At 34.6% G+C, this 25,920-nt stretch overlaps 3 protein-coding genes and 3 long non-coding RNA genes across 6 annotated transcripts; 1 reads left to right on the top strand and 5 right to left on the bottom strand.

Annotated features, from left to right (window-relative positions):
• Window positions 1-347: 347 nt before the first annotated feature.
• On the top strand, window positions 348-800 carry LOC110893334. The gene has a single exon (XM_022140445.1). The coding sequence runs from the start codon at window positions 348-350 to the stop codon at window positions 798-800; it is 453 nt and encodes a 150-aa protein (XP_021996137.1).
• An 11,163-nt stretch (window positions 801-11,963) lies between these two features.
• Window positions 11,964-12,888, bottom strand: LOC118484912. The gene is made up of 3 exons (XR_004875026.1): window positions 12,757-12,888; window positions 12,599-12,647; window positions 11,964-12,044 (listed from the first exon to the last, which is right to left on the bottom strand). It is a non-coding gene; the product is annotated as an uncharacterized LOC118484912 (long non-coding RNA).
• A 561-nt stretch (window positions 12,889-13,449) lies between these two features.
• LOC118484913 lies at window positions 13,450-14,141 on the bottom strand. The gene is made up of 3 exons (XR_004875027.1): window positions 14,002-14,141; window positions 13,694-13,912; window positions 13,450-13,583 (listed from the first exon to the last, which is right to left on the bottom strand). It is a non-coding gene; the product is annotated as an uncharacterized LOC118484913 (long non-coding RNA).
• A 2,889-nt stretch (window positions 14,142-17,030) lies between these two features.
• On the bottom strand, window positions 17,031-17,575 carry LOC110897014. Its single transcript, XM_022143967.2, has 2 exons — window positions 17,373-17,575; window positions 17,031-17,275 (listed from the first exon to the last, which is right to left on the bottom strand). The coding sequence occupies exons 1-2, from the start codon at window positions 17,559-17,561 to the stop codon at window positions 17,048-17,050; spliced, it is 417 nt and encodes a 138-aa protein (XP_021999659.1). The 5' UTR covers window positions 17,562-17,575; the 3' UTR covers window positions 17,031-17,047.
• A 119-nt stretch (window positions 17,576-17,694) lies between these two features.
• Window positions 17,695-18,598, bottom strand: LOC110893333. The gene is made up of 5 exons (XR_004875028.1): window positions 18,563-18,598; window positions 18,404-18,472; window positions 17,947-18,006; window positions 17,794-17,862; window positions 17,695-17,723 (listed from the first exon to the last, which is right to left on the bottom strand). It is a non-coding gene; the product is annotated as an uncharacterized LOC110893333 (long non-coding RNA).
• Window positions 18,599-19,156: 558 nt separating this feature from the next.
• On the bottom strand, window positions 19,157-19,786 carry LOC110897013. The gene is made up of 2 exons (XM_022143966.2): window positions 19,568-19,786; window positions 19,157-19,483 (listed from the first exon to the last, which is right to left on the bottom strand). The coding sequence occupies exons 1-2, from the start codon at window positions 19,631-19,633 to the stop codon at window positions 19,157-19,159; spliced, it is 393 nt and encodes a 130-aa protein (XP_021999658.2). The 5' UTR covers window positions 19,634-19,786.
• Window positions 19,787-25,920: the final 6,134 nt, after the last annotated feature.

Genomic DNA, 25,920 nt, shown 5'->3' on the forward strand with positions numbered 1-25,920 from the left:
AGAGCCATTGGTTATAGTAAACTTGGTTTTAAAAAGGGGAAAAGATTTTTGATAAAACCAGACTATAACCTGTACAGTGCTCAACGATCCACAACGACGCTTCGCTCCATGTGCAAGACTCAACATTATAGGTAATATGGGTTATGTTTGTATTGCCTGCATGTTAGTTTAAGTAGTATATTTGATCATGGTATGCTTAATTAGCGCAACAACTATTGCTTGAAACCCTGTGTGTTTGCTCTCTTCTGTCACTCCACACTTACGCACTTTGCTACACCTTTCTTACCTGTGTTTCCCTCGATGTGAAGATCATGAGTGGGCGTCTCAACTTGACTTAGGGTCAGCTGATGGCCTTGATTAACGAACAGATCGCTGAAGCCTTAGCAACCCAAACAGGGAGTCAACCCATGCACACTCAAACACGCATGGGCACCTTCAGGGCGTTCTTGGAATGCAAACCTCCCACTCTCGACGGCACTGGAGGGGCAATTGGCCTTCTACACTGGACCCGGAGAATCGAATATACATTCGAAGAGAGTGAAAGCCCTGCCAGCAAACGAGTAGAGTACGCTACTAGCATGCTGCAAGGGAAAGCGTGTTCTTGGTGGAACGCACAAGTTCAGATGCTCGGGCTGGCAGACGCGAATGCTACCCTCTGGAGCGACTTCAAGGATTTGATTAAGGAAGAATTTTGCCACCTGGACGACATTCTGAAACTTGAAATAGAGTATTATGGGTTGAATATGGAAGGATCAGAGATTGAGGCGTACACAAAGAGGTCCAACGACTTGGCTGCCTAATGTCCTAACTTGTCCCAACCCATATCTAAACGAATCAAGCTATACCTCAGAGGCTTAGTCCCGGAAATCCAAGGGTCTGTAATTGCAGCCAACCTTTCCACAATCCAGCAAGTCGTTCGTTTGGCGCACCAGCTCACCGATCAGGCGGTGGAAGGGGGCAAGTTGCCCAAGCGTAACTTTTCCAATGCAAACACTCTTAATAGTAACAAGCATATTTGGGGTGATCACCAAGGTGAGGGTCCTAGCTCTATACGACAGGACCCGCACAGGAAACTAGTACAGCAGGGGCTGAACTACCAAAATCAGGGGGGATACCTCGGGAATAAACCGAGATGCCGCAAGTGCCAACGGCACCACAGCGGGTCATGTGCGGGATCGTGTTGCCAGCGGTGCAAGAAGATGGGACACATGGCTAGAGACTGCAGGAGCCTATATCCTGCAAACCGGAACCAGCAGCAGTGGGGTAGTAAGAAGGGGTGTTTTCGATGTGGTGCTGAAAAGCACCTCAAGAGGAACTGTCCGCAGATAAGACAGATTCGTGACAACAGTGGCAACCAGGGCAACGGGAACATTAACGGAGATAATAAGGATAGCCGCAGGACTGGTGAGCATGAGTTCTTGAATGGACAAGAGGAAGAAAGAAACAACCCCAATGTTGTGGCCGGTAAGTCCCTACCAAACAATTTCTTTGTTTCTATTTTAGTTGATTCGGGTGTCGATGTTAGATATGTGTTCCTAAGAGTTAGTCAGGTGCTTAAACGTACCCCATTACCCTTAAAACACCAAACATGTTGTAGAACTAGCTAATGGTGAAAGTCTTAAGGGCACACACACAGTTAAGGGTTGTAACCTCGTCTTAGCTGGTCAGACCTTCTCTATCGATCTTATTCCTATCGTACTTGGTAGCTTCGACGTTGTTATTAGGATGGATTGGTTATCTCACCAGTAAGCGGAAATTCTTTGCAACAAGAAGATTGTTCGCATCCCTCGTTCTGGTAAGGAACCCCTGGTGATTCGTGGCGACAAGAGTGGTGCTGTTGTGGGCATCATCTCTTTCCTTAAGGCCCAGAAGTGTTTGCGCAAGGGCCACACTGCTATTCTAGCCCTCGTTTCTGATACATCCTCGGAAGAAAGGAAGATAGAAGACATACCTATTATACGTGACCTTCCTGAGGTATTTCCTGAGGAATTACCTGGTCTTTCGCCTCATCGTCAAGTTGAATTTCAAATCGAGCTAGGTCCTGGAGCAGCGCCCATAGCTCGAGCACCTTATCGTCTAGCTCCATTAGAACTTGAAGAACTATCCACACAACTACAAGAACTCTTGGAAAAGGGTTTCATACGTCCTAGCTCTTCGCCTTGGGGAGCTCCAGTGTTATTCGTGAAGAAGAAAGACGGTACCTTCAGAATGTGTATTAACTACCGCAAACTCAACAAGGTGACCGTGAAGAATCGGTATCCTCTTCCACGCATTGATGACTTATTCGACCAGTTGCAAGGGTCGAGCTTCTACTCAAAGATTGACCTGAGGTCAGGCTACCATCAACCGAGAGTCCGAGACAAGGATGTCTCTAATACAGCATTCAGGACTCGGTATGGGCATTACGAGTTTCTGGTTATGCCTTTTGGACTGACAAATGCACCTGCAGTCTTCACGGATCTCATGAGCAGAGTGTGCAAGCCTTACCTGGATAAGTTTGTCATTGTATTCATCGATGACATCCTGATCTATTCTAAGAGTCAGGAGGAACACGAGCGACACCTGAGACTTATTTTGGAACTCCTTCGAACCGAGCAGTTGTATGCCAAATTTTCGAAATGTGACTTCTGGCATCGTGAAGTCCACTTTCTAGGCCATGTGGTAAACAAGGATGGGATTCATGTGGATCCATCCAAGGTTGACTCGATCAAGAACTGGCCTGCACCCTGTACACCAACGGAAATCCACCAATTCTTGGGCTTGGTAGGATATTAAAGAAGGCTTATCAAGGATTTCTCAAAAATTGTGCAACCTCTCACTACATTGACTCAGAAAGGTGTCACCTATCGTTGGGGTGATGCACAGGAATCTGCTTTTCAGCACTTAAAAGACAGACTTTGTAGCGTGCCTATCCTCTCATTGCCTGAAGGCACAGATGATTTTGTGGTTTATTGCGATGCTTCCATCCAAGGACTTGGCTGCATGTTGATGCAACGTGACAAGGTCATTGCCTACGCATCGCGCCAACTTAAGGTTCACGAAAGGAACTACACTACACACGACTTGGAATTGGGAGCAGTTGTTTTCGCACTTAAGATATGGAGATATTATCTGTACGGTATAAGCGGGATGAGAGTCGTTTACCAAATTGTGGGTTTCACGCCTATTTTGGTAAACTCGTCTCTTTTGTATAAAGAGTGTCTTCAAGTCTTCAAGTGTATTGTGTAAAATGTCTTAGGAAAGACATACTGTAAGTATTTAGACCAAAAGAAAAGAAGGAAGCAAAGTAGGAAGCATAACATTTTAAGCATGAAACAAGAATGGTAAAAAATGAGGTACCTACTATAGACTAGGTCGAACATGGCAATTCTACCTAATTCCCTATAGTTAGGGCTTTGATACCAATCTGTCACACCCCAACCAATGGCGGAATCATCAGAGTGGGACGAAGAAAGATTGCTCATCACACATAACACTATTTGTGACAATATTCAAATCAAAACTGTTTTCATTTCATAAATCAAATTGTCAAACATTACATGGAAATTCAAATAACAACATGTTCATAACATAATAATAAAAAAAAATTGATACAACATATTAAACCTATGGTGTCTATATGTGCATCTAAGCATCATCGCTACTTCAATTTCATAGCATCGTCATCCTCAACCTGTAACATGTTTAAAATAAAGTTCAATGCAAAAGCAAAGGCGAGTATACAAGTTTTCATACATACATAGCATAAAAATGAGTTTAAACGATACCTCATGGCAAGCTATTGATACAAGATAAACATTAAAGTCAGCATGTGTTTAACAAATCAAACCAATGATGAAACGCAATAAGCTCATGACATAACCTCAAGTATACGGGTGGTGCGTTAATCCTATAGCGCTATATATGTCAAGGATAGGCTCGATCGAAGCTAATGATAAGTCTAACAAAAAACGTATAACCCCAAGTTCAATGTATCAAGTAATCAAGTATGCAAGCATGTAATAGGAATGTTTGTGCATTTACGAATAAAGTTTAAGTGTAAGTTTCATAGGTAAACATGTTACACCCCAAAAAGTGGTAAACGAAAAGAGGGTTCGAGAATACTCACGGTTTTGCAAGCTTTCCACTTGTTACTCCGCGAGAGAGTTGTTGTTGTGGGAGGTTGGAACACCAAGTCCTTCTACACGAAGAAACGAAGGTGTATGCGTGTTGGAGGATAACGGAAGATTAAGGATTCGGAACAATAAGGAATATGGAAAGTAACATATGAGAAAGCATCCCTCTAATCACAAAATACTCATTCTTGACACTATGAAACTCTAAAGTGTTAAATGTTTCAATGGGTCAAAATGCCCATTAGAGTCAAGATGAGTATGATGTTCTTAGGTGGTGTAACCTACTATTTTGACAAATAACCATTAGGTTACCATCAAAAGTTTGGTTAATATAAGTATTATATATCTTATATAGTTTATATTATAGGTCATTAGTCCAAGATTATCACAAGGATGTCTTAGAAGTCATGTAGGAGGTAGGAAGATAAATATTCCATTTAGAAACCTCTTAAGTGATTATAGAGTGTTTGCAAAGTGGAAAATGCTTGGAGAAGTGTTGGGTTTTATAGGGGATGGATTAGGGTTGGGTTGGTGAGTCAATAATGAAGAAAACACACTTAGAATGCAACAAAACCAACAAAATTAGCCAATCCCGTAAGCTGGAAAGGCTGGTCTCGGATTCGAAGGCCTTGCGGCCCGCGAAGCCCATAGCTAGGCGAGTCGCGGGCCGCCAGGGTGGGTCAGACGTGGTTTTGTGTTTTAATAGTTGACATTTTTGGTCCCTCATGTGTCTTTTTGCAAGTTTTTAAGTGTTTCAAGGGTAATTATGACATATAAGCATAGCAGAAGGTTTGTTTAGCCTAAAATAAGTATAATGAAGTATGATTAAGTATATGAAGGTCGTAAATAAGTACTTATGCATTCAAGAGACGTATGTTTCACGTATGACACAATCTGCAAGTATAACACATGTTTCCAAAAATTACGAGTAATGTATCAAATGTTTCATGAATTCAAATGTATGACCAAGTATGTATATATATATAACAAAAATTTAAAGAAATACGAATTTTATTCATGATCCAATTCTCGGATTTTACAACGATTACAACGAAAGGACGATTACAAGACTACAAGATTACCAAAAATAGAAATACAAGCGATGCTTTCTAATTATGGAAAGTACGAAGAAGCAGGGCCTTACATATACCATACCATACCATACCATACAATACCATACCATACCATACCATACCATACCATACCATACCATACCATACCATACCATACCATACCATACCATACCATACCATACCATACCATACCATACTATATTGTACTATACTATACTATACTACACCCATACCATAGTATACCATGCGATGATAGACTATATGATACTATACGATACTAAATGGCACAATACAATGTAGTACAATATTATATGATACAATACTACACTTATACTATAGTATGTTAAACTATACTATACTACACATGCACTATACTATACGATACTATATTACATCTATACAATACTACACATATACTATACTATACCTATACTACACTATACCTATACTGCCACTATAAGAATATAAAGGATCTATACGTCAGCTATATTGTAGTATACTATAGTACACTATAAGATACATGTACCAAACATATATAGTACACTTATAGGCGTATAAGAAACCTATATGAGATCTATACTACAAAATAAATTTTTAAGAATGTTTTTAGTTTTGAAAATAAATGTTTTTTTAGAAAGCTTTGTTAAAACTATAGACAATTATATAAAAGTTGTAAAAAAACACATTCAATACGACTAGTATACACCTATAGGATTCGTTTACAGGCCCATGGAAGGGGACCTTTACGCAGTGACGGAACTACATGGGGTCAGAAGGGTCCGTTGATCCTGCGACCACCCTCCAGTATGAAATTTCATACCGAACCAAGATCTAACGGTGATGTTTATTGATACTTTGACCCTTCAACTATAGCTCTAGTTGAAAGAAAATCAAAAGAAAAGAAGTTAACGTGAGTACATGCCTGAAATTTCCTTCTCCGGTTAGCCGGTGAGGCGTGACGACAGTTTATTATTAGGTTTAGATGATGAAGACGATAAGACAAAAGTGTACACATGGGCCTTTTTAAGTTACTGGCTCAATTCAAAACTTAATAAATGATATTTGGGCTTAAAAGTTGAAACAATTAAATCAGCTTTATTTGAGAATAACATCAACATGCGTTTCATTTTGTGTTATAAACTTAAAAATTTCCTTTCATTTAGATAATAAAAATATATAAATTCTATAAGTTCTTTTGTTATTTTATCTTTTTGATTTAGTATATCTATACATATAATAAAAGAAACCATGTTAGGGACACATGGCGTTCTAGGAGGCAGTCTTAATTATTTTTCTAAATATTTATTATTTATTTTTCTAAATATTTATTATGAAAAGTCAATTATTGATAATATTAGATTTAAAATTTTAGAAGAGATTTTAATGATAAAAGACAAAGATAACTGATAATAATATATTAATTATCTTATCTATTTATTTGTTTTCTTGCTTCTCTCTCATAGTTAATTATAAATTTAAAGATGGTCATGCAAATATTCAAGAATTATGATCGAATAAATATTATTTTTAAAAAGTTATATAAAGATTTCTTTATATGGTATAGATAGATTAATTGATATAACTATTGAATAAATATTATATTTAAAAAGTTTAGGTAGATAAAATTCATTGATATTGATGAATGTGTATTTTGTAGATAATATATTAAAATGTTTAAATAGTATTAGCTTTAGATTATTTATAAATAAACGATTATAATTATAATATTAAAACTGTTAATTTGGTATGACGTAGGAAAACATAATATTTGAATTAATTGGCGGTGATTACACAAGAAAATAATAGATTTTAAATACGGGAAGAAACTACGTAGGCTAAAAGGTGTAAGGGTCATAGTTGGGACATGATTTGTCATGTAGGAACATAAATGGAAGGCTACACCACCCCTTGCATGATCCACCATGGTTTGCATATATTAAACAACTAGGTTATCACCCGTGAATACTCACGGGTTGGATATTTATATTTTATTAAACAATTGTATATATACTTTTAAAACTGATAATGTGTGAAAGTTCCATTTTTTATCACCCGTGATTGAACAAAAATTGTATATATTTTAAACAAACAACACCATATATCATATATTTTATAAAATGTACGATATGTGACCATAAAAGTTATCACCCGTGAACTTCCGTTTTTGTAGTATACCAATAATTAGAGTAGCGTGTTAGACATTAGTCAACATTGTTTTGAATTAATTTTTAAAATCTAAATACTATATTTAGATATTTATTTATGGATTAATAAGTATTTGAATATGAATTAGAATGTTATGTTTAGGATTCGTTTATAGATTTGAACAATAAAAATGAACCGGTTTTATGAATTAAATAAAATGGAACAATATTCCAGTCACTAAGCCTACAATGACTAATCAAAGCCTACAATGAATTAGAATGTTATGTTTAGGATTCGTTTATAGATTTGAACAATAAAAATGAACCGGTTTTACATTTAAACAATAAAAATCCTACAACAATATTCCAGTCACTAAGCCTACAACGACTAATCAAATTTCACGAAGTAATCAAATTTCAAAATGAATAAAATGAACCGGTTTTACGAATTAAATAAAATGATCTTATTAAGAGTTTTCTGATCAAACTTTGGGGTGAATGAAAATCACTTTATCAATGCTATAGATGGTTGTTCATGTGCATGAACACTAATTTGGTACAAAAGGATTGGTCGTGTTATTTTTAATACCGTAAGTACAGAGAAGTTAGCATGATTAAAAGAAGAAAAAAAATCAATAACATATGAAATGGTAACCAAAGTGATAATGTTTGAATTGAAAAAAAAAACACATCAAAGGTATTGCATTCGTAATTTACAAATAATAAATTATTGTTAGGTACATGCACATAGCGTTAAACACATAAACCTAGAAAAAAAAAACTGTGTAAACATATATTTAAGTAACTAAATAACAGATTTGACACCTTGTGTTACCTGTAAAAGAAATATTGTTCAAAGAAATGGTTAAAACAATATAGACCTTATTGGTAAAAGCAACTGTCAATGCAAATACTCGAAGTTTTGACTCACCCCGTGAGATCATCATTAGACCAATAGACCCATCGTTGTGGGTCTCAAAAAGGGATTGCTTCTCGGGCTCGAGAAATTTATTTATATTAATTTATTTTTGATTAATTCGTATTTAAAATAATACAAAAGGTATGAACAGAATTGTAAAAAAATGATGTTAACTGATTTAGGGAAAAAAGGATTTTGAGTATGATGAAAGTGAAAAGCTATTTAGACACAGATGGAATTATGCATAAAAAATTGTTCAAAAAACCAATTGGTTTTATAAAATTTGACCGAACCATTTACCTAAACCGGAATCACTAATGTTAAGAGAATTGCACATCAACCAATCATTTTTAACGCAGATAACCTAAATAATCTCACATGTAATGATACCACAGTCTCACGAATTCATATAGAAACAATATACATGGATTAAAAGTTGTTTTTAAGATCAACCATAAAAAGCTTTGTTAAAAGAGGCAAAAAACAAAGCAAGAAGCTTTGAGCAGCTAAACTACCTGTACAAACACAATAAAAAACAACCGTTACAAACAGTTCAGATATAAAAACACTAAAATTCCTCCGGTCCGCCTAAGTAATTCTCGACTCCTTTGATCGGTGTTTGATCCACAGGTAACTCAATGTCTTTATTTCCTACATAACTTTGCCCACAGAAACCTGGTCTTTATTAAAAATAACCCAGTTACACATCCGCCAAATGCACCAGAAAGAGATAATCACAATAGCTTGGATGGTTTTTTTCTTTTTGGTAGAACGTTGGCAAAACTCATGAAGAGTTAAGAGAACTTTAATATTAAACACAGCAAAAGGAGGCAGCCTACACCACATAGCAATAGGCTGCCAAATTGTTTGGGAGAAATGAAATGAACCAAACACTTGCTCGACAGATTTGGCGACGTCGCCGCAAAGGACACAGAAAACAGATTGAACTGCGATTCTTAGCTTGCAATGCGTCATAGATGGGGAGCCAACCCTGCTCAGCCCTCAAAGCCACAACCCACACCTTACGGGGCACCTAATTATTCTAGTTTAGGACAAAATTCAGGGGAGTAAGAGTGTTCAGCTACAGAAACTGCTTAATGCTCTTAACCAAAAACAAACCTGTAAATGTTTTCCTAAAGCCAAGAATCTGGGGCCGCATGAAGATGAACCCTTTCAACCAAGAGCCAAAGATCCTGCAACTCCCTAAGTTCCCGGAGGCGAGTAGGTCTTCACTTCCAAACCAATTAGAACCATCCCCATCAATGCCGGTTTGGAGGTGGTCCTCGATGAAACACATTTTGACCTGTTCAAGGTCAAACACGCTGGCAAAGACATGCCTCAGAGGAACATCCCCAACCCAACGGTCCAGCCAAAAGAGGATCCAAATCTGCGCAATTTGAAACTGAATCAACCTTAGGGAAACCACCTCTAAAGACTAAAAATATATATTCTTACAACATTCTATATATCATCAAAGTGATTTAGTGAGAATCAATCTTAAGGTTGCCGGTTTTTTACCTTTTTTTCCACATTATTTTCTGCAACATCCATATGTTCTTCGTTGTTTCCAAAATGAACAATGTGTGTTTTTGGCATCCAAATCCTGCATATTAAAGCATACAACTTTAAAACTAACAACCGTCACCATAACCCATTTTGGTACTCTTTTTTTTTTTTTTTCTAAACCAGCCCGTTTTAAGCCAAGCCCAGGTTGGTTGGAACCTATTTTGGCCCAAACCCAAATGACGCCCTTTTAAATAGCCCGTTTTGACCTGTTAGCCTACCCAACCCACCCGTTTTGCCAGGCTTAAGTTCAATGAAATATGTTCCAATATATACGATTGTATTCTAGCAGTTAGTGGGTACTAAGTGAAAGAAAGGAGCGAACAAAAGCATACTTTAAGCACTCTTGGGTCCTATTTTTCCAATATTGAGTTGTTATAAACGAATCGATCACAAACCCGACAAACATTGGCCAATGCTTAATATAATCCAATCTGAAGTAATGCTCACGCCTCTCATGAATCCACTTTAACACTTTTGGAGGCACGTGAGGGACATCTTTGTGCAGACAACCAAAACAGCCTTTATGGAAGTATTCATAGCTTCATTACCCTTATCAGATAACACCTAAAACACATCAAGATTCAAGAAAATAATATTATAAGCAACCCAAAAAAGTATCTATAGCTTTATAACCACTAACCGGTATTTGGAAATTAAGATTGCTTATTTCATCCTCAATACAATATGATAACTTGGTTCTAAAAGGCACGCATAGGCGCATAGCAAGCTGAAAACGCTTAAGAGGCTTGAGGCCGCACCTCATGTGTATGTGGAGTGACTTATCCTAAACCCCAAAACAAAAACAAAAAAACTACCAATCAACATAAGACCCTAAAAACGAAGAAACATTGTTTACTTGAGCAACTTAAAAAACACCTAACATGAATTAAGGAATACAATTCTACAAACACTTGGCGTGCACAACAATTAAGCAGAAATAAAACTGAGGAGACCCATTGTAATTACCCATTCTAAACTATTATACAACCCGCCCACATTTGCACCGGTAATGGTTGGGTAGATGTAGCTCATATCTCATGAAAACGTTCAACTCCTTGGCGTCAATGGTCCATATATTTTAAAGAGATTAAGCAGCTTAAATTAAATAAATTACTCTCAAGACGTTCGTAATCAATAAGTACCAAAAAATATTAATAGTTAATAATTGACCTTGTTAACTGTTAAGCACTAAAATATAAGATCTTATCTTCATCTCTTGTTGGTTTTGTGCAATCCGTGGCATAATTTGTTCAAATACCGGTCAACTATATAAAGCATCGGACAACATCACATTCACATCATGGAACCACAATGCAGTCTCCATCATTGCATCACACATTATGCGCACATATTTAAACCAAGCCTCAATTACGTATAACATATAACTACAGATTAACGACATACCAGATTCATCAGTATCAAATAGCTCAAAAGCTTCTTTGGTCTCTCCTCCCTTTTCTGCCTGGTTAATCCATGATTACGACCTCTGGGCTTTAATACTATATTAACAACATTATTATTTAATCAGAAAGTTATATTGATGTAGCAACTATATAGAATGCTGTGATTGCATACTATTGTTACCAAATCTTATTTTGTGATTACATATAAAGTTTATCAGCTTGTAAGAAAAGTTAGGCTGAGTACAAACATCGGCAGAGCTTCTTTAGGGTCAGGAGATGCCCCCGCCCCAGTCGTTTTTCGCTCGTAGTGTTACATTTAACCGAAATCTGCCGAAAAAATATTTTGTAATATAAAATGTTGGACTTTTTAGAGCCCGGCTGCCACCGATTTTGATATTAAAAGTCCGGCCCCCGTCGAGTTTTCATTCAAGCTCCGCCACCGAGTAAAAAGACATCAAAAAATATATGTGTGTATGTTTGGTGGCAAGGGGGGGTGAAAGTAACTCTACTACTACACTTGCAAATCTTACCTGCAAATCACATAAAAAAACTTTTTTTTAAGGTCAAGTGAAATTTATATGAGAAATGGGATGGTGAAAGTAACTCTACTACTACACCTGGTGCGACAGGTAATGCCTAAAGGGATACCGATAGTTGTAATAAACTATAAACCAAACAGTGGAAATACTAATGATCTAATAATGTATCTTAAGTATGAACTGTAAATGATATATTATACTCACAAGGTAGAAATCTTGAGAGTCATAAAATATTTGAAGCATCTTCTCCCGGTTCTCTTCCAATGACAAGCCTCTTTTCTTGGACTATGACAACATAAAAATGAACTGAAGATGATAATGATAAATTCAAATAATACTTAAGCTCGGTTAAAACTGAAAAAAAAAATCACAGATCATAAAAAAGATAATCTAAGTAATAGTGGTATGATTTCATTAGCAATGTCGTTGTAATTATAATTACCAGAAAGGATATGAATGATTTACTACCATACACATCAGAGAAAGAAATCAGAGAAACTTGGTAGCCACCATATTCATTCAACATCACCTTGGTACTTTGCTTTACCAAATATCAGTCGAAGAAGCTACAGAGACTACGCTAAACACGGTCACAAGGTGTGCCAGAGTCGAAAAAACACAAATTCTTTTCCATCACACTACCACCAAACCAAATAACTAAAAAATCACCAATTCACATTCACTCATTCATGTAAATCCTTGTCAAGTCGTACCTCTAGTTTCATCAAATTCAGTGAAACAAAATGAAATCAAACAAAAACATAAATGAATTTCTATAAGTTATCAACTGAAGCAAAATTAGGGCATGAAAAAGGCCAAATCAGTATCGATATCTTTACCTTACGAACCTTCTGGCAGCATCCCGAGGTCTCTTGTGACCAGCAAAGCCTGGCATATCAGCAATATTAACATCAACTGACATTTAATTTAAGCAAACAATAATAAGTTTATATGACCTTTTATAAAATTTGTGACATGAGACTTGTTTTTCACTTACAAAGAGAGCCATAAACCGGAGGTACACAATGCTGTTATTACTTCATACACCGTAATCATCATAATCCTGTTCAAGAAACTGATTCTCAGAAACAAAAGCCAAGAAGTGAGCATCCAGGAGATCAATTTGCAGGCCCCATGCATGCCTAAAAAATACAATGAGAATCAAAAATAGTAAACCTTGTGCAGAAAGATTAAAAAAACCAAAGAATGATTTTTTCGCCAAATCTTTGTAGCAACTGTACCCGATATCAATAGTCATGACATCTGGATTGGTTCTAGCTGGTGAAAGAGCGTAATCCGGTGAATAAATATATGAATGTCAAATTCAATAGCATTTCAATAAAAAAAATTCACCAGATTATTAAAATTCTAGACCAAAAAAGGCCAAACCTGAATGCAAATCTCACAGGTTATATCCCCTTTCTTATTGTACCATTTCTGAATACATTTCCTATGAGCAAACGACAACCCACAATTAAATATAACAGAATAAACTTTGTTATCGTAAACCTAGCAGGTATTCTTATCGTAATGTAATATAATATAGTTAGGAACTCAATGCCAGTTCTTAATGCTTATAACCAATTACAAAGAAATTAAAAAAGATTGAAAAAACAATGAAATTAAAATGATCAACCTCTGTATTAAAACTTGAATTACTTGCTTCGAAAATGTGGGAACTCAAGACTGCACGCGCCGAACAATTAAAACTTCCATCACCATCACCGCATCTCCGTTGCAAGTACCTCACAAGGACTATGATTCATCGATCTACCGACAACTGCATTGACATTTTCATTTGAAACAGCAAGAAAATCCCTAGATCTGTTCACAAACAGAAACAGAAACAAAAAATAAAAAAACGACATTAAAACAAATATTTAAACATTTCCCATGTTAATGTTAAGGATGACAGAAAAAAGAAGAGAGCTCACATATTGTCAAGTGGTGGAACTAAATTACCCGCTAACGATATCGTAGGAATGAACTGAAGATCTTTAGCCTTACCCAACAATTGTATTATCGCAAACCTCGAGAACTTGTTATCGTAAACCTAGTAGGTATTCTTATCGCAACACAGAGATGAAATGGCGGCTTTGGAGTTGATTAAGAACCGAATGATTGGGGTGGCGGCGTCGATTGATTTAGGGTTTCTGATTAAGGGAAAGAGAAGAAGCCACAAGTTTTAGAAAACCCTAATTACTCTCAAATCCATATTAGAATACCTGCTAGGTTTACATACCCGATGGATTGTATTTTCTGGATCGTAGATGATTCAATCAGAAGGAAACGTCGTCATCTTGTGTTCTTGTGAAACTGATGGAGGACCTTGGCGGTGGCGATAGGAGGGAGAAAGAGAGAGAGAGTTTCAGCTTTGTTTTTCTAGGGTTTGTAGATGGGTAAAACGCAAGCGTGTGAAAGAAGAATGAGAAAAAAAATAAATATAAGGGATCCATTAACTCTGACCCAATTATAATTCGGATCCCGTGTCTAATGACGCATTTTTTGTGAATAGAACGAAAATGTGATTTCCCTCCTAAATCAAATTGCCACATCAGCCTATATGGCCAAATACAAATGCCACATAGCCCAAATCCATCTCATTTATATATATACTAGGTTATCACCCGCGAACTTCGCGGGTAGGAAAATTTACTTTATATTAATCAAACTATGTCAGAAAGTTGTTTTATAATTGTTTTGAATTGAAAGTTTTAGTCATTAGGGTTGCGAACAAACTTGTTTTTTAATTGTTTTGAATTGAAAGTTGTAGTCGTTAGGGTTGCGAGTAAGGTTAGAAACTTTGGGCAAGAACCGGAGGCAGAAATTTGCCTCACTGAATGACCCACGACAAAAAAAAAACTTTTATTTATTATAACAGATTATTAGAACTTTATTAATATTTTGTCCGTTCTTTATTATAACACTTAACATGTACAAAAAAAATAAAAAAAAAAACTATAATGAATTCTCCAAGCCTTTAACACCACCATTGTCACCAACCTTTGAAACACACAAACACAATATCTTTTGATATCCACAATCACATTGGTTGAGTACCACACATATAGGCCAAACAGATTGAAAGTTGACTGTAGTGCAATCCAAATTTCAAATGCATAGTTTTCAAATGTATTTATTATTGTTATAATATTATTTACGTAACTATATTTGACCTATTAATTATTATTTACAAAACATACTAAAAGTGGTTTCTGAAACTTTAAAAGTTAAACATATGAGGTAAAATCTTACTTCATAATAATAGATTGTCAATTTGTAAACAAAATTATTAACTCAAAATTATAAAATAAATCTATCTATGGAGTATGCGTTGGTAAACATACACGACATTCTCAAAATTACAGAGACAAATTTCAATAGTTTGTTTGATTTGCAAAATATTTTATAAATTGATATTAACAAACGGGAAAAAATAAAGATAAAATATAAATTATTAATGTTTAGTTTATTAACAAATTCGAAACCTTAAATTTTTACCTACTTTGATTTTAAAAATATAAGAAAGTACTCACGGTTACGTTATTGATGGTTTTAAATTCAATTTGTTTGTTTTTAAAAATAAATTAATTTGGAAATTCAAATTGTTTGTGTAAAAAAATATTCATGTATTGATCAAATAAAACGTTGTATCCAAATGACTTGTTTTTGTATAATAAAACATAAATGATATTAGTTTGTATTGATACAAAAATTTCCATGATCACAACATCAAACGGAATTTGATCCATTATACGAAACACCTAGTAAAATGGAAACGTATAATAAAACATAAATGATATTAGTTTGTATTGATACATGAAAAAGAGATTGTTGTATTACTTAAAAATTTTGCAAAGTACCTGGTTGAAGAAACCAAAGAATAGATTGAAAGTTGGTATGTAATGGAGATGTATGTTGTAATTTATATAAAATGATATTATAAATGGAATGTTCTTTTATGATGAGAAATTTAATAAGATAAATTTTTAAATCCTAGACTTAATAAGATACCTTTTTAGGTTTTAACAACACCAAAATGAACAGATTTGACAACATGGGCTTCAAGATCTTGACTAAGCATGTATGAACACATGTCCTTCGCATAATCATCCAAAGAGTTAAATCAACCTCAACATCTCTAAAAAAAGAATATAGGCAATTAATTTCAGATTAACAAAATTAGGTAATATTTATAAAATATAAAGAAAAAAAATGTAAGTTGTATTACTCGAGATCTTGAAGCTTAAGATTGAGGCGTTTTCAAATTAACATGAGATTTAACACTTACCTGCATAACCCAACTTTGATCAAAACAAAACCTCATTTTCAAATAGAAAACTGTGACAATAAAAATAAGGATTTTTTTTATTAGTACTCAACAAATGATCGTTAAATAATTAATTAAAAGTGTAATACCATAGAACAAAACAAATATTATATTTATTTTGATAAAAAATAAAATATCTACATCAAAATTATTTGTCATTCTATTGTAGTTTCCATTTTACTTAAAAATGATTGTCAATTAATAAAGAAACAAATTTATCTAAAATTAATTTGGATATGTTATTGCATTATAAATGGAAATATTAGTTTACAAAACTTTGGAAATTACGAATAGACAAAATCGACAAAATAATTTAACATAAATAAATTATCATTGTTTTGTTAATTATTATAAATATTTATAAGTTTCCTAAAATAAATAATAAGTTAATAAAAATATAAGATATACATCTAGAAATAAGTCAACATACAAATTCAAACATCAATTTATTTGGTAATTTGACTGTTATGTTTTATCGTGTGTAAGATATAGGAGTATTCAATTGTTATATTTTTTAATAAAAATATATAAAACTAACATTCGTATTGAAAAAAAATTATATATTCGTATTAAAATAATATATGTAGAGGTTCGGATGTTTGCGTTGGATACTTGGATATTAAAAAAGTAATATGATTGGTTGTGCAAAGCTAATAATAAAATTGGAAAAAAGAGTAGTACCAAAATTATGTTCTAAATTAAAACAAAAATTAACTTGTAAACTTTCTTACAAAAGAGGGCATGTTTAAGTACTAATTGTCCAAACAGAAAACATAACTGACATCCAACTTGGACCATACGAAGATCAAGTAGAAATTATGCAAACAACTGTAAACCCACCATCAACTAATAACTACCAGTTCACGAAAACATATACAAAACCAACTAACAACCACAAATGCAAACAGTCACGGACGTCCTCTTTTCTTTATCGTCTTGTGTACAAATTTGGTCAAAATCAAAAGCTGCGAAGACTTGACATATTTAAAGAAAAGAGTAGCGCCATGTGTATTTGATTTGATTTCAAGAAAGCCGACCACTTGGAAAAACCATACCTGTAACCATCTCCATTCTTTTCCGCTATCGTCTTCATGTTTGTTACCTCACATCTAATGTTTTGGATTGAAACATCACGGAGGTTGTGAAAAGAAAGAGACAACTCATCGGAAATAGCAGACGGTAAACGCTGAAAGTCACAAAACAAAAAATTGTCAAAGTAATCTAAAACATATGCTTATTACTTGAATAAAATATATAAATTTTAATAATATGAAAACACATACCATTCTGTTCTCGGCGACTTTGGTGAACTCAATGGTTGAAATTGTTTTCGACCTTTTCAATGTAGAACGTTTACGGCTAACAGATGTGGTTTCAGCAGCCATAAACTTATCAACAACCACAGATTCATTTTTGTTTCTAAACTTTGAACGTGTACGATGAGCGATAAGAGACTCATCGGACACCAACATAACTGCTTTACATTTCTGAGTGGCCTAATAAGTTCAAATAAAATAATAATTAGTTCTTTTTTAAGAAATAAAATTAAAAGTAAAAAAGTTATATATGATACTATACCTTCCTCTTTATCGGCAAAACAATTTGCCAACATCAACTTTATATTTCGGAATGGTCTAAAACAGGTAAATAAATACATAAGTAACTATCATAATTCGAACAAAATATCGAATCAGAAATACTCACATCAGAAACAACTATGGAGGACAGACTCGGTTCAGAAATAAAAATATTTGTTTTTCGTGTAGGATCAACCTATAAAACAAAAGAGTATAAAAATTATTAATATAGAATGAATTAATACATTGAATTATATAATACTTAAGTAATCAGATATACATGGGAGTTATTCTTCGGTATCAAAAATTTGTCCAGGTCCATCTCAAAGTTGCTTTTGTCCTGAAAAAAGGTAAACGTATAAATAAAAAAAATGTAAGGTAATCAACTTAAATTCATAAAAATATAATTAAGTAACTGAACCAAAACCTTTAAACTTAGATTTTCATCAACAACAACATTTGTTTTCCCCTTCGGATCATCGTAAGAAACATAAAACATTAACGGTTTAAAATGAAAAAATATAGGTAAAACAATTCAGTTAATTACAAACTCCTATAAATGAACACAAACTTTTAAACTTTGATTTTTATCACAAACAACACTTGCTTTGCATATCGGATCAGTTTTTTTATCTCAATCATCTTTGAACTACATATAAGGGAAAAGTGTTTAACAATATAATAAGAATAATAATTAAATTTAACAAAATACGAAAAAAACAATGACAAAAAATTACCTTCTTCTTAAGGTCTTCCATTTCAAGTAGAGATGAGAAAAAGTTATCAAACTTCGAATCATCAATATCCTACACAATTAACAATAAACAAATGTATAAATACAAAAAAAAATATTTATGATAAGTTTTAATAAATTAGATTAAAATATAGGGGTTTACATTGAACACAGACTCAAAACTTGCCAACTGAAATTTATCGTCTTCACATTCCACAACAACACTTTCCTGAAAGTCAGTTTCGGCAGTACTACACTTCTCCTTATGTTCGGACTACAAAAAAAGATAAAAAATAACAATGTGTGAAATTCAAGATCTACTTGTAAGCTCGCGTTAATAACTAAATAATAGTATACATGTATAATTCTAACCGCAATAACCAAATCATCACCATCATCACCATAGATGGAGTCATCCAAAACAACTAACTCAACCTTGTTGTTCTGAATTTGAGTACTGGTTTGATGATAAAAGACTGAAAGCTCGAAAATTTTATTTCCAACCATTGAAAAGACAAAGATAGATCGGCTGTCTAAGGCAAGATCGTTTACCATCTTAGAACATCCATGAGTAAAAACACAGCTGTCAGTTAATCCGTCCATCTTAACGTTCCAAAATCTATCTCCTAAATAAAGAGTTGATTGACCACCTTTGAAATTTTTTCCCATAAAATTGCCTCCAAAATTCATCAGCCATGACCTGCATAGGCAGTGATAATTAAAATTAATTTAAAAACCAATATACAGAAAGAAAACATTATTCATCATACTGATTGTATAATATACTACTTACAATAACGTCTTTGTCAGGTGTGATTTTGGATATAAAGCAGTATTGATGAACAAATGATTTAAACACCATTAGAAAGAATGATGATTGTCCAAATGACTGAAACATAAGATAGTTATTTTTTCTTATACAACTATCCCGAACAACTTTGGTGAAGCCATCAGCAAGAACATGGCCAACATCAGTTTTTTTCAGTCTTACAAACCATAACTTGTTGCCATCAACAATCTTAACTGAATCTTTGTAAGGTGGTTGGTCTCCCCAAATCATTGAAGCAAAGTCATTAGGTATTTGCTATGAGTTTAAAAAAAATAAAAAAAAAGACAAACATCAGTTTACTAAAAATATGATTAGTATTTAGAATACCAATAACCGTACCAAAAATATCTGGTCATCTTCCTGAATAAGCTTTAAAAATGAAGGACTGTTGTTCATTGGATCCATATCTGAAAATTAAATATGAAGGTTTTTTACAAAATTAAACGGTAAAGTATTTATAGAAACACAATCAATATTTCTCAATAAGCTTTAAAACTTATCTCAATAGTTTTGTTATTACTGATTCACCCACTATTGTTGGTAGGGTAGCCAATGCAGATGCAACTTGTATTCTTATCTTGAAAATAGAATAATTACTGAGCGAAGTAAAAGAATACAAAAAACTGAAGGAGCCCTATGCAGAGCAAAGTAAACACAAAATTCAAACACCTATTAGTTCATCAAAGCACTTATTCTGCAATCCAAATAAAAAAAACTCGGTAAAATAAGTTTAAAATATACCTTCACATTATGTTTTATATCCAAGTCAAAACACAAAATAATACATTGAAAGAAATTATAAAGCAAGAGAATTCAAGTAATAGAAATATTGAATTTTGATGTTAATTACCTTAGCGCTATCCCCTGTAAGCGGAAGAGAATAATCAATTAACAAAGAAACCTTCTTATATCAATCCATCAATTCCATCACATTAAAGATGAATTAAGTTAATTGAAAAAGGAATGGCTAAATGGATGAAACACATTAATGGTTTACTTCCAAATTTAAATTTAAAAAAATGATTGACTTCCAAATTTAAAATCAAACACATTAATGGCAAACTTCAAAATTTAAATTTAAGATAATGATTGACTTCGAAATTAAAAATTTAAAATCACACACAATAATGGTTTACTTCAAAATATAAATTTAAAATAATAATTGACTATCATTATACCGGATCAAAAAACACCAAAAAACGATAAAATTAAACTTACCTCTTGTGTTCGAAAAAGATTCAGACTCATGCAGTTGCATAAGTCATCATCAATAAGTTCAAGACATTGACCATATGGAACTTTTCTTCCCACAATAAGCTTGCAAAATCATACGGTATTTCCTATGAATCGAAACAAAAAACATATAAGCTTAAAATTTAATTTTAATGATGTAAAACTTATATGTAACAACCAATAAATATTTTTAATATGATTGTTGAATAATTTGAATCTAATTAGCTATATAGAAACCAATAATTGTTGATTAAAGTTTATTAAAAATTAGGATAATTAACAATTATACAAAATGAATATAGTCAACTTCTATTTTAGGTAACTTTATTTAAAAATAAGCCAAATATAATTTAAATTTAAAATTACTATAATATGTTGGAAGATTTAATCAAAATTATATATAGAATTTTAAATTTTAAACCACTAACATGTCTTTGTACATTGAACCCACTTAAAAAGGAAATCCAATTAATGTTATTAACTCCAAATCGTTTACTTCCATAATATCCTCCAAATCAAAATTTTGAATTTTAAATCAAGTTATTATCTATCATCTAAATAAAGAAATTATCAGCCAAATATACTAAAAACACATTTGTTGACGTTTTTAAAAAATATTAATATATTCTTAAAACAGGCTTCTAATAATTAAAACGATATTAGAAAACATACAAATGTTAGCATCTTGAAGAACATAATCATCTAAAATATAGTGAAAGTTCAAAACTCAATTCCGTATCTATTATTTTAATGATTTAAAGCATATACGGTAAAAACCAATAAATTTTTTAATATGATTGTTGAATAATTTGAATCTAATTAGTTATATAGAAACCAATAATTGTCGATTAGAGGCTATTAAAAATTAGGATAATTAGCAATTATAAAAAATGAATGTAGTCAACTTCTATTTCAGGTAACTTTATTTAAAAATAAATCAAATATAATTTAAATTTAAAATTACTATAATATGTTGGAAGAATTTAATCAAAATTATATATAAAACTCTAAATTTTAAACCATTAACATGTCTAGGTACATTGAACTCACCTAAAAAGGAAATCCAATTAATGTTATTAACTCCAAATCGTTTACTTCCATATTGTAACACCCCGTGTTTTCCAAAAGTCAAAGTCAAAGTCAAGTGTTGACTGTTATTGGAATTAAAGATTAATAAAGATTAATTTCATTTTAGTTTCATTTTGATTTTCGTATTATTTGGAGTAAGTGTTGTATAATTAAACTAACCGACCGATAATCGAACTGTGAATCAACGACCGACTGTGAATGGTAGGAAGTAACAACGCAATAAAGCTAGTCAATCAATAATCAAGCTAATCAAATCAATCACCAAACTCAAGTGTGGGGATTTTAGTACTTTTATACGTGTGTGTGTGCCTTATGTGTTATTTGTGCATGTTTACTTTTATGTTAAAATGTGTGGTGAATCAATCAAATCAATCAAGACTCGAAGGTGAATCAAACTCAATCGAAACCGACTTTGGAAACAAGTTGTAAGGATGCTTGTATGTTAGATATAGTAGTTGGGACTAAAAGTAATTTGATTAGGAATTCTATCCTCCTCAAATTATCATTCATCAAACTCGAAATATCAAAAATCGTCGCGAAAACACTCAAAACTAGGCAAGCTATTCGAACAGGGCCACCTGATCGAACAGGCTAGCCGATCGAACAGGGCAACCTGATCGAACAGGCTAGCCGATCGAACAGGACTGTTCGATCGGACAGCTGCTCGATCAGGAATGCTGTTCGATCAGCTGACCTTTCCTCTTTTGGAAGCCTATAAATAGGGCTGTCTTTGTCATACTTTCCACTTTTGGAAAAGCTCTGACCGACCAGCCTCTTCTTCTCACTAAATCCAAGATTTCTCTCAAACCTGTAAGTATTTCACTCTAATCTTTGTACGTTTTTGTTCATTAATCGATTCTCCATCTTTCTATCTTTCAAAATTTGGATTTCATCCAGGAAATCACCAAGATCTAGGCGTTCTTGAGTGATGTCATCATGGTGTTCTTGGTGTTCATCAAGAACTTCATGTTTTTGACTTCATTCAGCCATGAATAAGCTAGATCTAACCGATTTCCACATCAATAACCTAAAATCTTCCAAGGATCTTAACATTTCACGGTGGAAAAGGATTGGAAGATGGGTTTTCATCTATCTTTCAACTCTTTTACACTCAAGCCGGTGAAAACGAGCTTGAACCGATTCATAAATCAATCTAAACAAACACAGAGTTCAAGATTCGGGTTCTACCGAGAGATGTACCGATTCCGGGTTAAACGTTAAGCTTAGGTTCCAAACCGTCTCTGACCGGGTTTGGGTGATTCCTGCTCGAGTCAGTAGGCCAAGTAGGGACTTCAGCTTTGTGGTTCAACTCGTAGTCAAAATATCTCTAAAACATCAACAATTAACGGGAATAACCAAGTGTCAGGTGAAAGGATAACCAAATCGAGAAGCTGGCCGAACGGCTAGGCTGTTCGATCGAACAGCCCAACCGAACAACTATGCCAGCCGATCGGCTAGGCTAACCGATCGACCAGCACTTAGTCCCACAAACTCATAAAGTGTAGTATTGACAAGGGTTCTGTTCGATCGATCGAGCCACTCGATTGTAAACATTACTGCTCGAATCATGAGATACTATACTTCAACACTTAGACTTTTCAAAACATTGGAATGTCACCCGATCAAACATGCCAGCCGATCGAGTGACATACTTGAAAACAACGAAGTGCTAACCGATCGGTTGGGCTAACCGATCGAATAGCTGTTCGATCGGCCAACTTGAAAGGTAGTACAAACCATCATACACAAACACATCCTTCACATCAAAGGAAGAAACAATCCACTTGAAAGAACCAGCCGATCGAGTCAGCCAGCCGATCAAATGGATGTTCGAACGGATTTTTCAAACCAATCGAACAGCCCACTCGATCGAACTGCTGTCCGATCGAATGGCCTACTCGATCCAAGTAACATTGTTTACCTTTTTCGCGTTACTCATCGTTGTGTTATCGAACTATTCAGGCTAATCTATTCTCAGTGCTCCCTTCAATCCATAATCAATCACTGTGAGTATACTCGATCCCTTATTGCTTTCAGCACTTTTGGGTGTTACATACGTAATCTACCAAATTCACAAACAACTCAAACTATTTGAACGCTAACCTACTTGCATGTATTACTTGTCTAAATGATTGCTGTTTATTATGTTTACACGTGGAGTGCTATCTACCTGCTTTAGCAACGTAGTACTATAGTTTGGACTCAGCACCCGTTCACACGGGGGTTGCTAAGGACAATTACCTGCATGGATTACGGTGGTAATCATGTATCGCGAACTGTCTCGGACAGTCAACCCGAAGTCATTGGTATCGATGGTCCCATGTTGATAATTTACATGCATCGTTTGCCCTTGTGTACGTGTTTGGTTATGCGTAAACTATTCGAACTCTATATGCTATATCAAACTTGTGTACTCACCTTTACATTATATGTATTGACTTTTATTTTAACGTATGTGACAGGTGTTTAAGCTACTAGCGTGCTAGGGAAGCGAGGCAATAATAAACTTCTAGGAGCCTGTGACCTTAGGACAGTGTCCACGTACCTGTTCCAGGGCCATAATTATCTGTAGATCTTGCACTGGCACCTGTAGTCAGTAAGATCCGCAGTAGTCGTCTAGGGGTCTTAAAACAATATTTACATTTGGTCTGTAATAATTAAGAATTTGAGTTGTCGGAACAGTTCCCATATTGTTTGGTTGATTTCTATGATAACTTGTTGTTATTTGGGACACGGTATGGGACGTGTTATATAACTGAATTGTATGATAGTTGTTGTGGAAACTTCTGAACAATCTGTTTCGCTCAGTGCCGCGCCCCGATGATTCCGCCATCGGTTGGGGTGTGACAGATTGGTATCAGAGCCATAACTATAGGGAATTAGGTTAGACACGATCTAGTCCGGATCGCTGTCTTAGAAACCTAGACTATAGTTAGGAACCAAGAGACCAAGTTTATGTGCTTGTTTTATGTTGTTTCCTTCTATTCTATCATTACATCCGAACTCCGAGCCAAATTTTGTAATTTGGACGGGATTAGGAGTGAAATCCGCAAATTCCTGCCTGAAAATACAAAATTTTGCCAATTATTTTGTGCGATTTTCTAACAAAACGGGGGAAAGATATACCAAATTCGGGGCTGAAACCCATGAATTGATGAAAACTTCCTCTAAATTTTCTTAAAACAAGTAAGAAATTGCTAAGCTAGGGGTGAAACCCTAACCTTGGCAGTTTTTCCAATTTTATTTTATCTCGCCAAGGCAATTGACGGACTCCAACGACCTGAACTCACGAGTATGGCCTAGAATGCGCATGCATAATGCCCAAGAATCGAGGCAGAAACATGTCCCCTAGAGTCGAAAGTGACGACAAGTCAACTGCGAATAGTTAAATTGCCATGGTTAGTCAAAGTCTAGTAGCCGCAGACAATCCACTTTCCGATTTGAGTGTTGCTTTGTTGATTTTATATGATTTACCTGTTTACGTGCTTTAAGATTTGTTGATTGCTCCATTTGCTATCAATCAGCGTGACTTTTGTTGCTATCCTATCTTGATTCAAATCTCTGGAGATGTGATCTAAACGAAACCAGTGTGCTAGGCTACCTATACGACTAAGTTAGACGATACAATGTGATGCTATCCGATATGCAAAACAAACGACACTCGACATGTGGATATAGGTTTCTGTTTTCTGACTGCTTCTGTGATAAAATTTCGTACGTGTTTAGGAAATTAAGTGCTCTATTTGCTTAATTGCTTCTGTACTTTAGTTGTTTCTGTGCTTATGTGTCTCTGTGATTATGTGTTTATGTGTTTATATGTGTTACGTGACGTAAGATGTGACGTGATTCTAAGCTTTAGTAAACTAAGACGTGCGAGATTCAAATTCGTTGTGTTGAGCCCTATGGCGATGTCTATTGCAGACCATGTCGTCATCATCAAGGCCTCGTCAACGTCTTACTCGTCGGGAGAAGAGAGATCGTCGTCTTGCTGCTATCCTCTCTAAAACAGTAGCAAAGGCTGTGAGTGAAGTATTCGAGAACGCAAGCAAGTCATCTGAGGAATCCCGAACCCTCACGCCCAAGGACTCCAACAAAGCTACTTTTAGCTTCAAACAATTCAAGGCATGTGGGCCAAAAGAGTTTACCGGTGAAGATGGCCCTACGGCTCTGTTTCATTGGTTTGACTCGGTAGAAGTCACCCTTCGTCAAAGCGGATGCCCAGATCACCTCCGTACTCTCAATGCTACCGGTGTCTTCCAGTCACGAGCTTTGGACTGGTGGACCGCAGAAAGGAACAAGCGCGGGAACGACGCTGCATACGAGCTGACGTGGAAGGAATTGAAAGCGATCATGATGGACGAGTTCTGTCC

Source organism: Helianthus annuus, chromosome 12 (assembly GCF_002127325.2).
Source record: "Helianthus annuus cultivar XRQ/B chromosome 12, HanXRQr2.0-SUNRISE, whole genome shotgun sequence".
Lineage (NCBI taxonomy): Eukaryota > Viridiplantae > Streptophyta > Magnoliopsida > Asterales > Asteraceae > Helianthus > Helianthus annuus.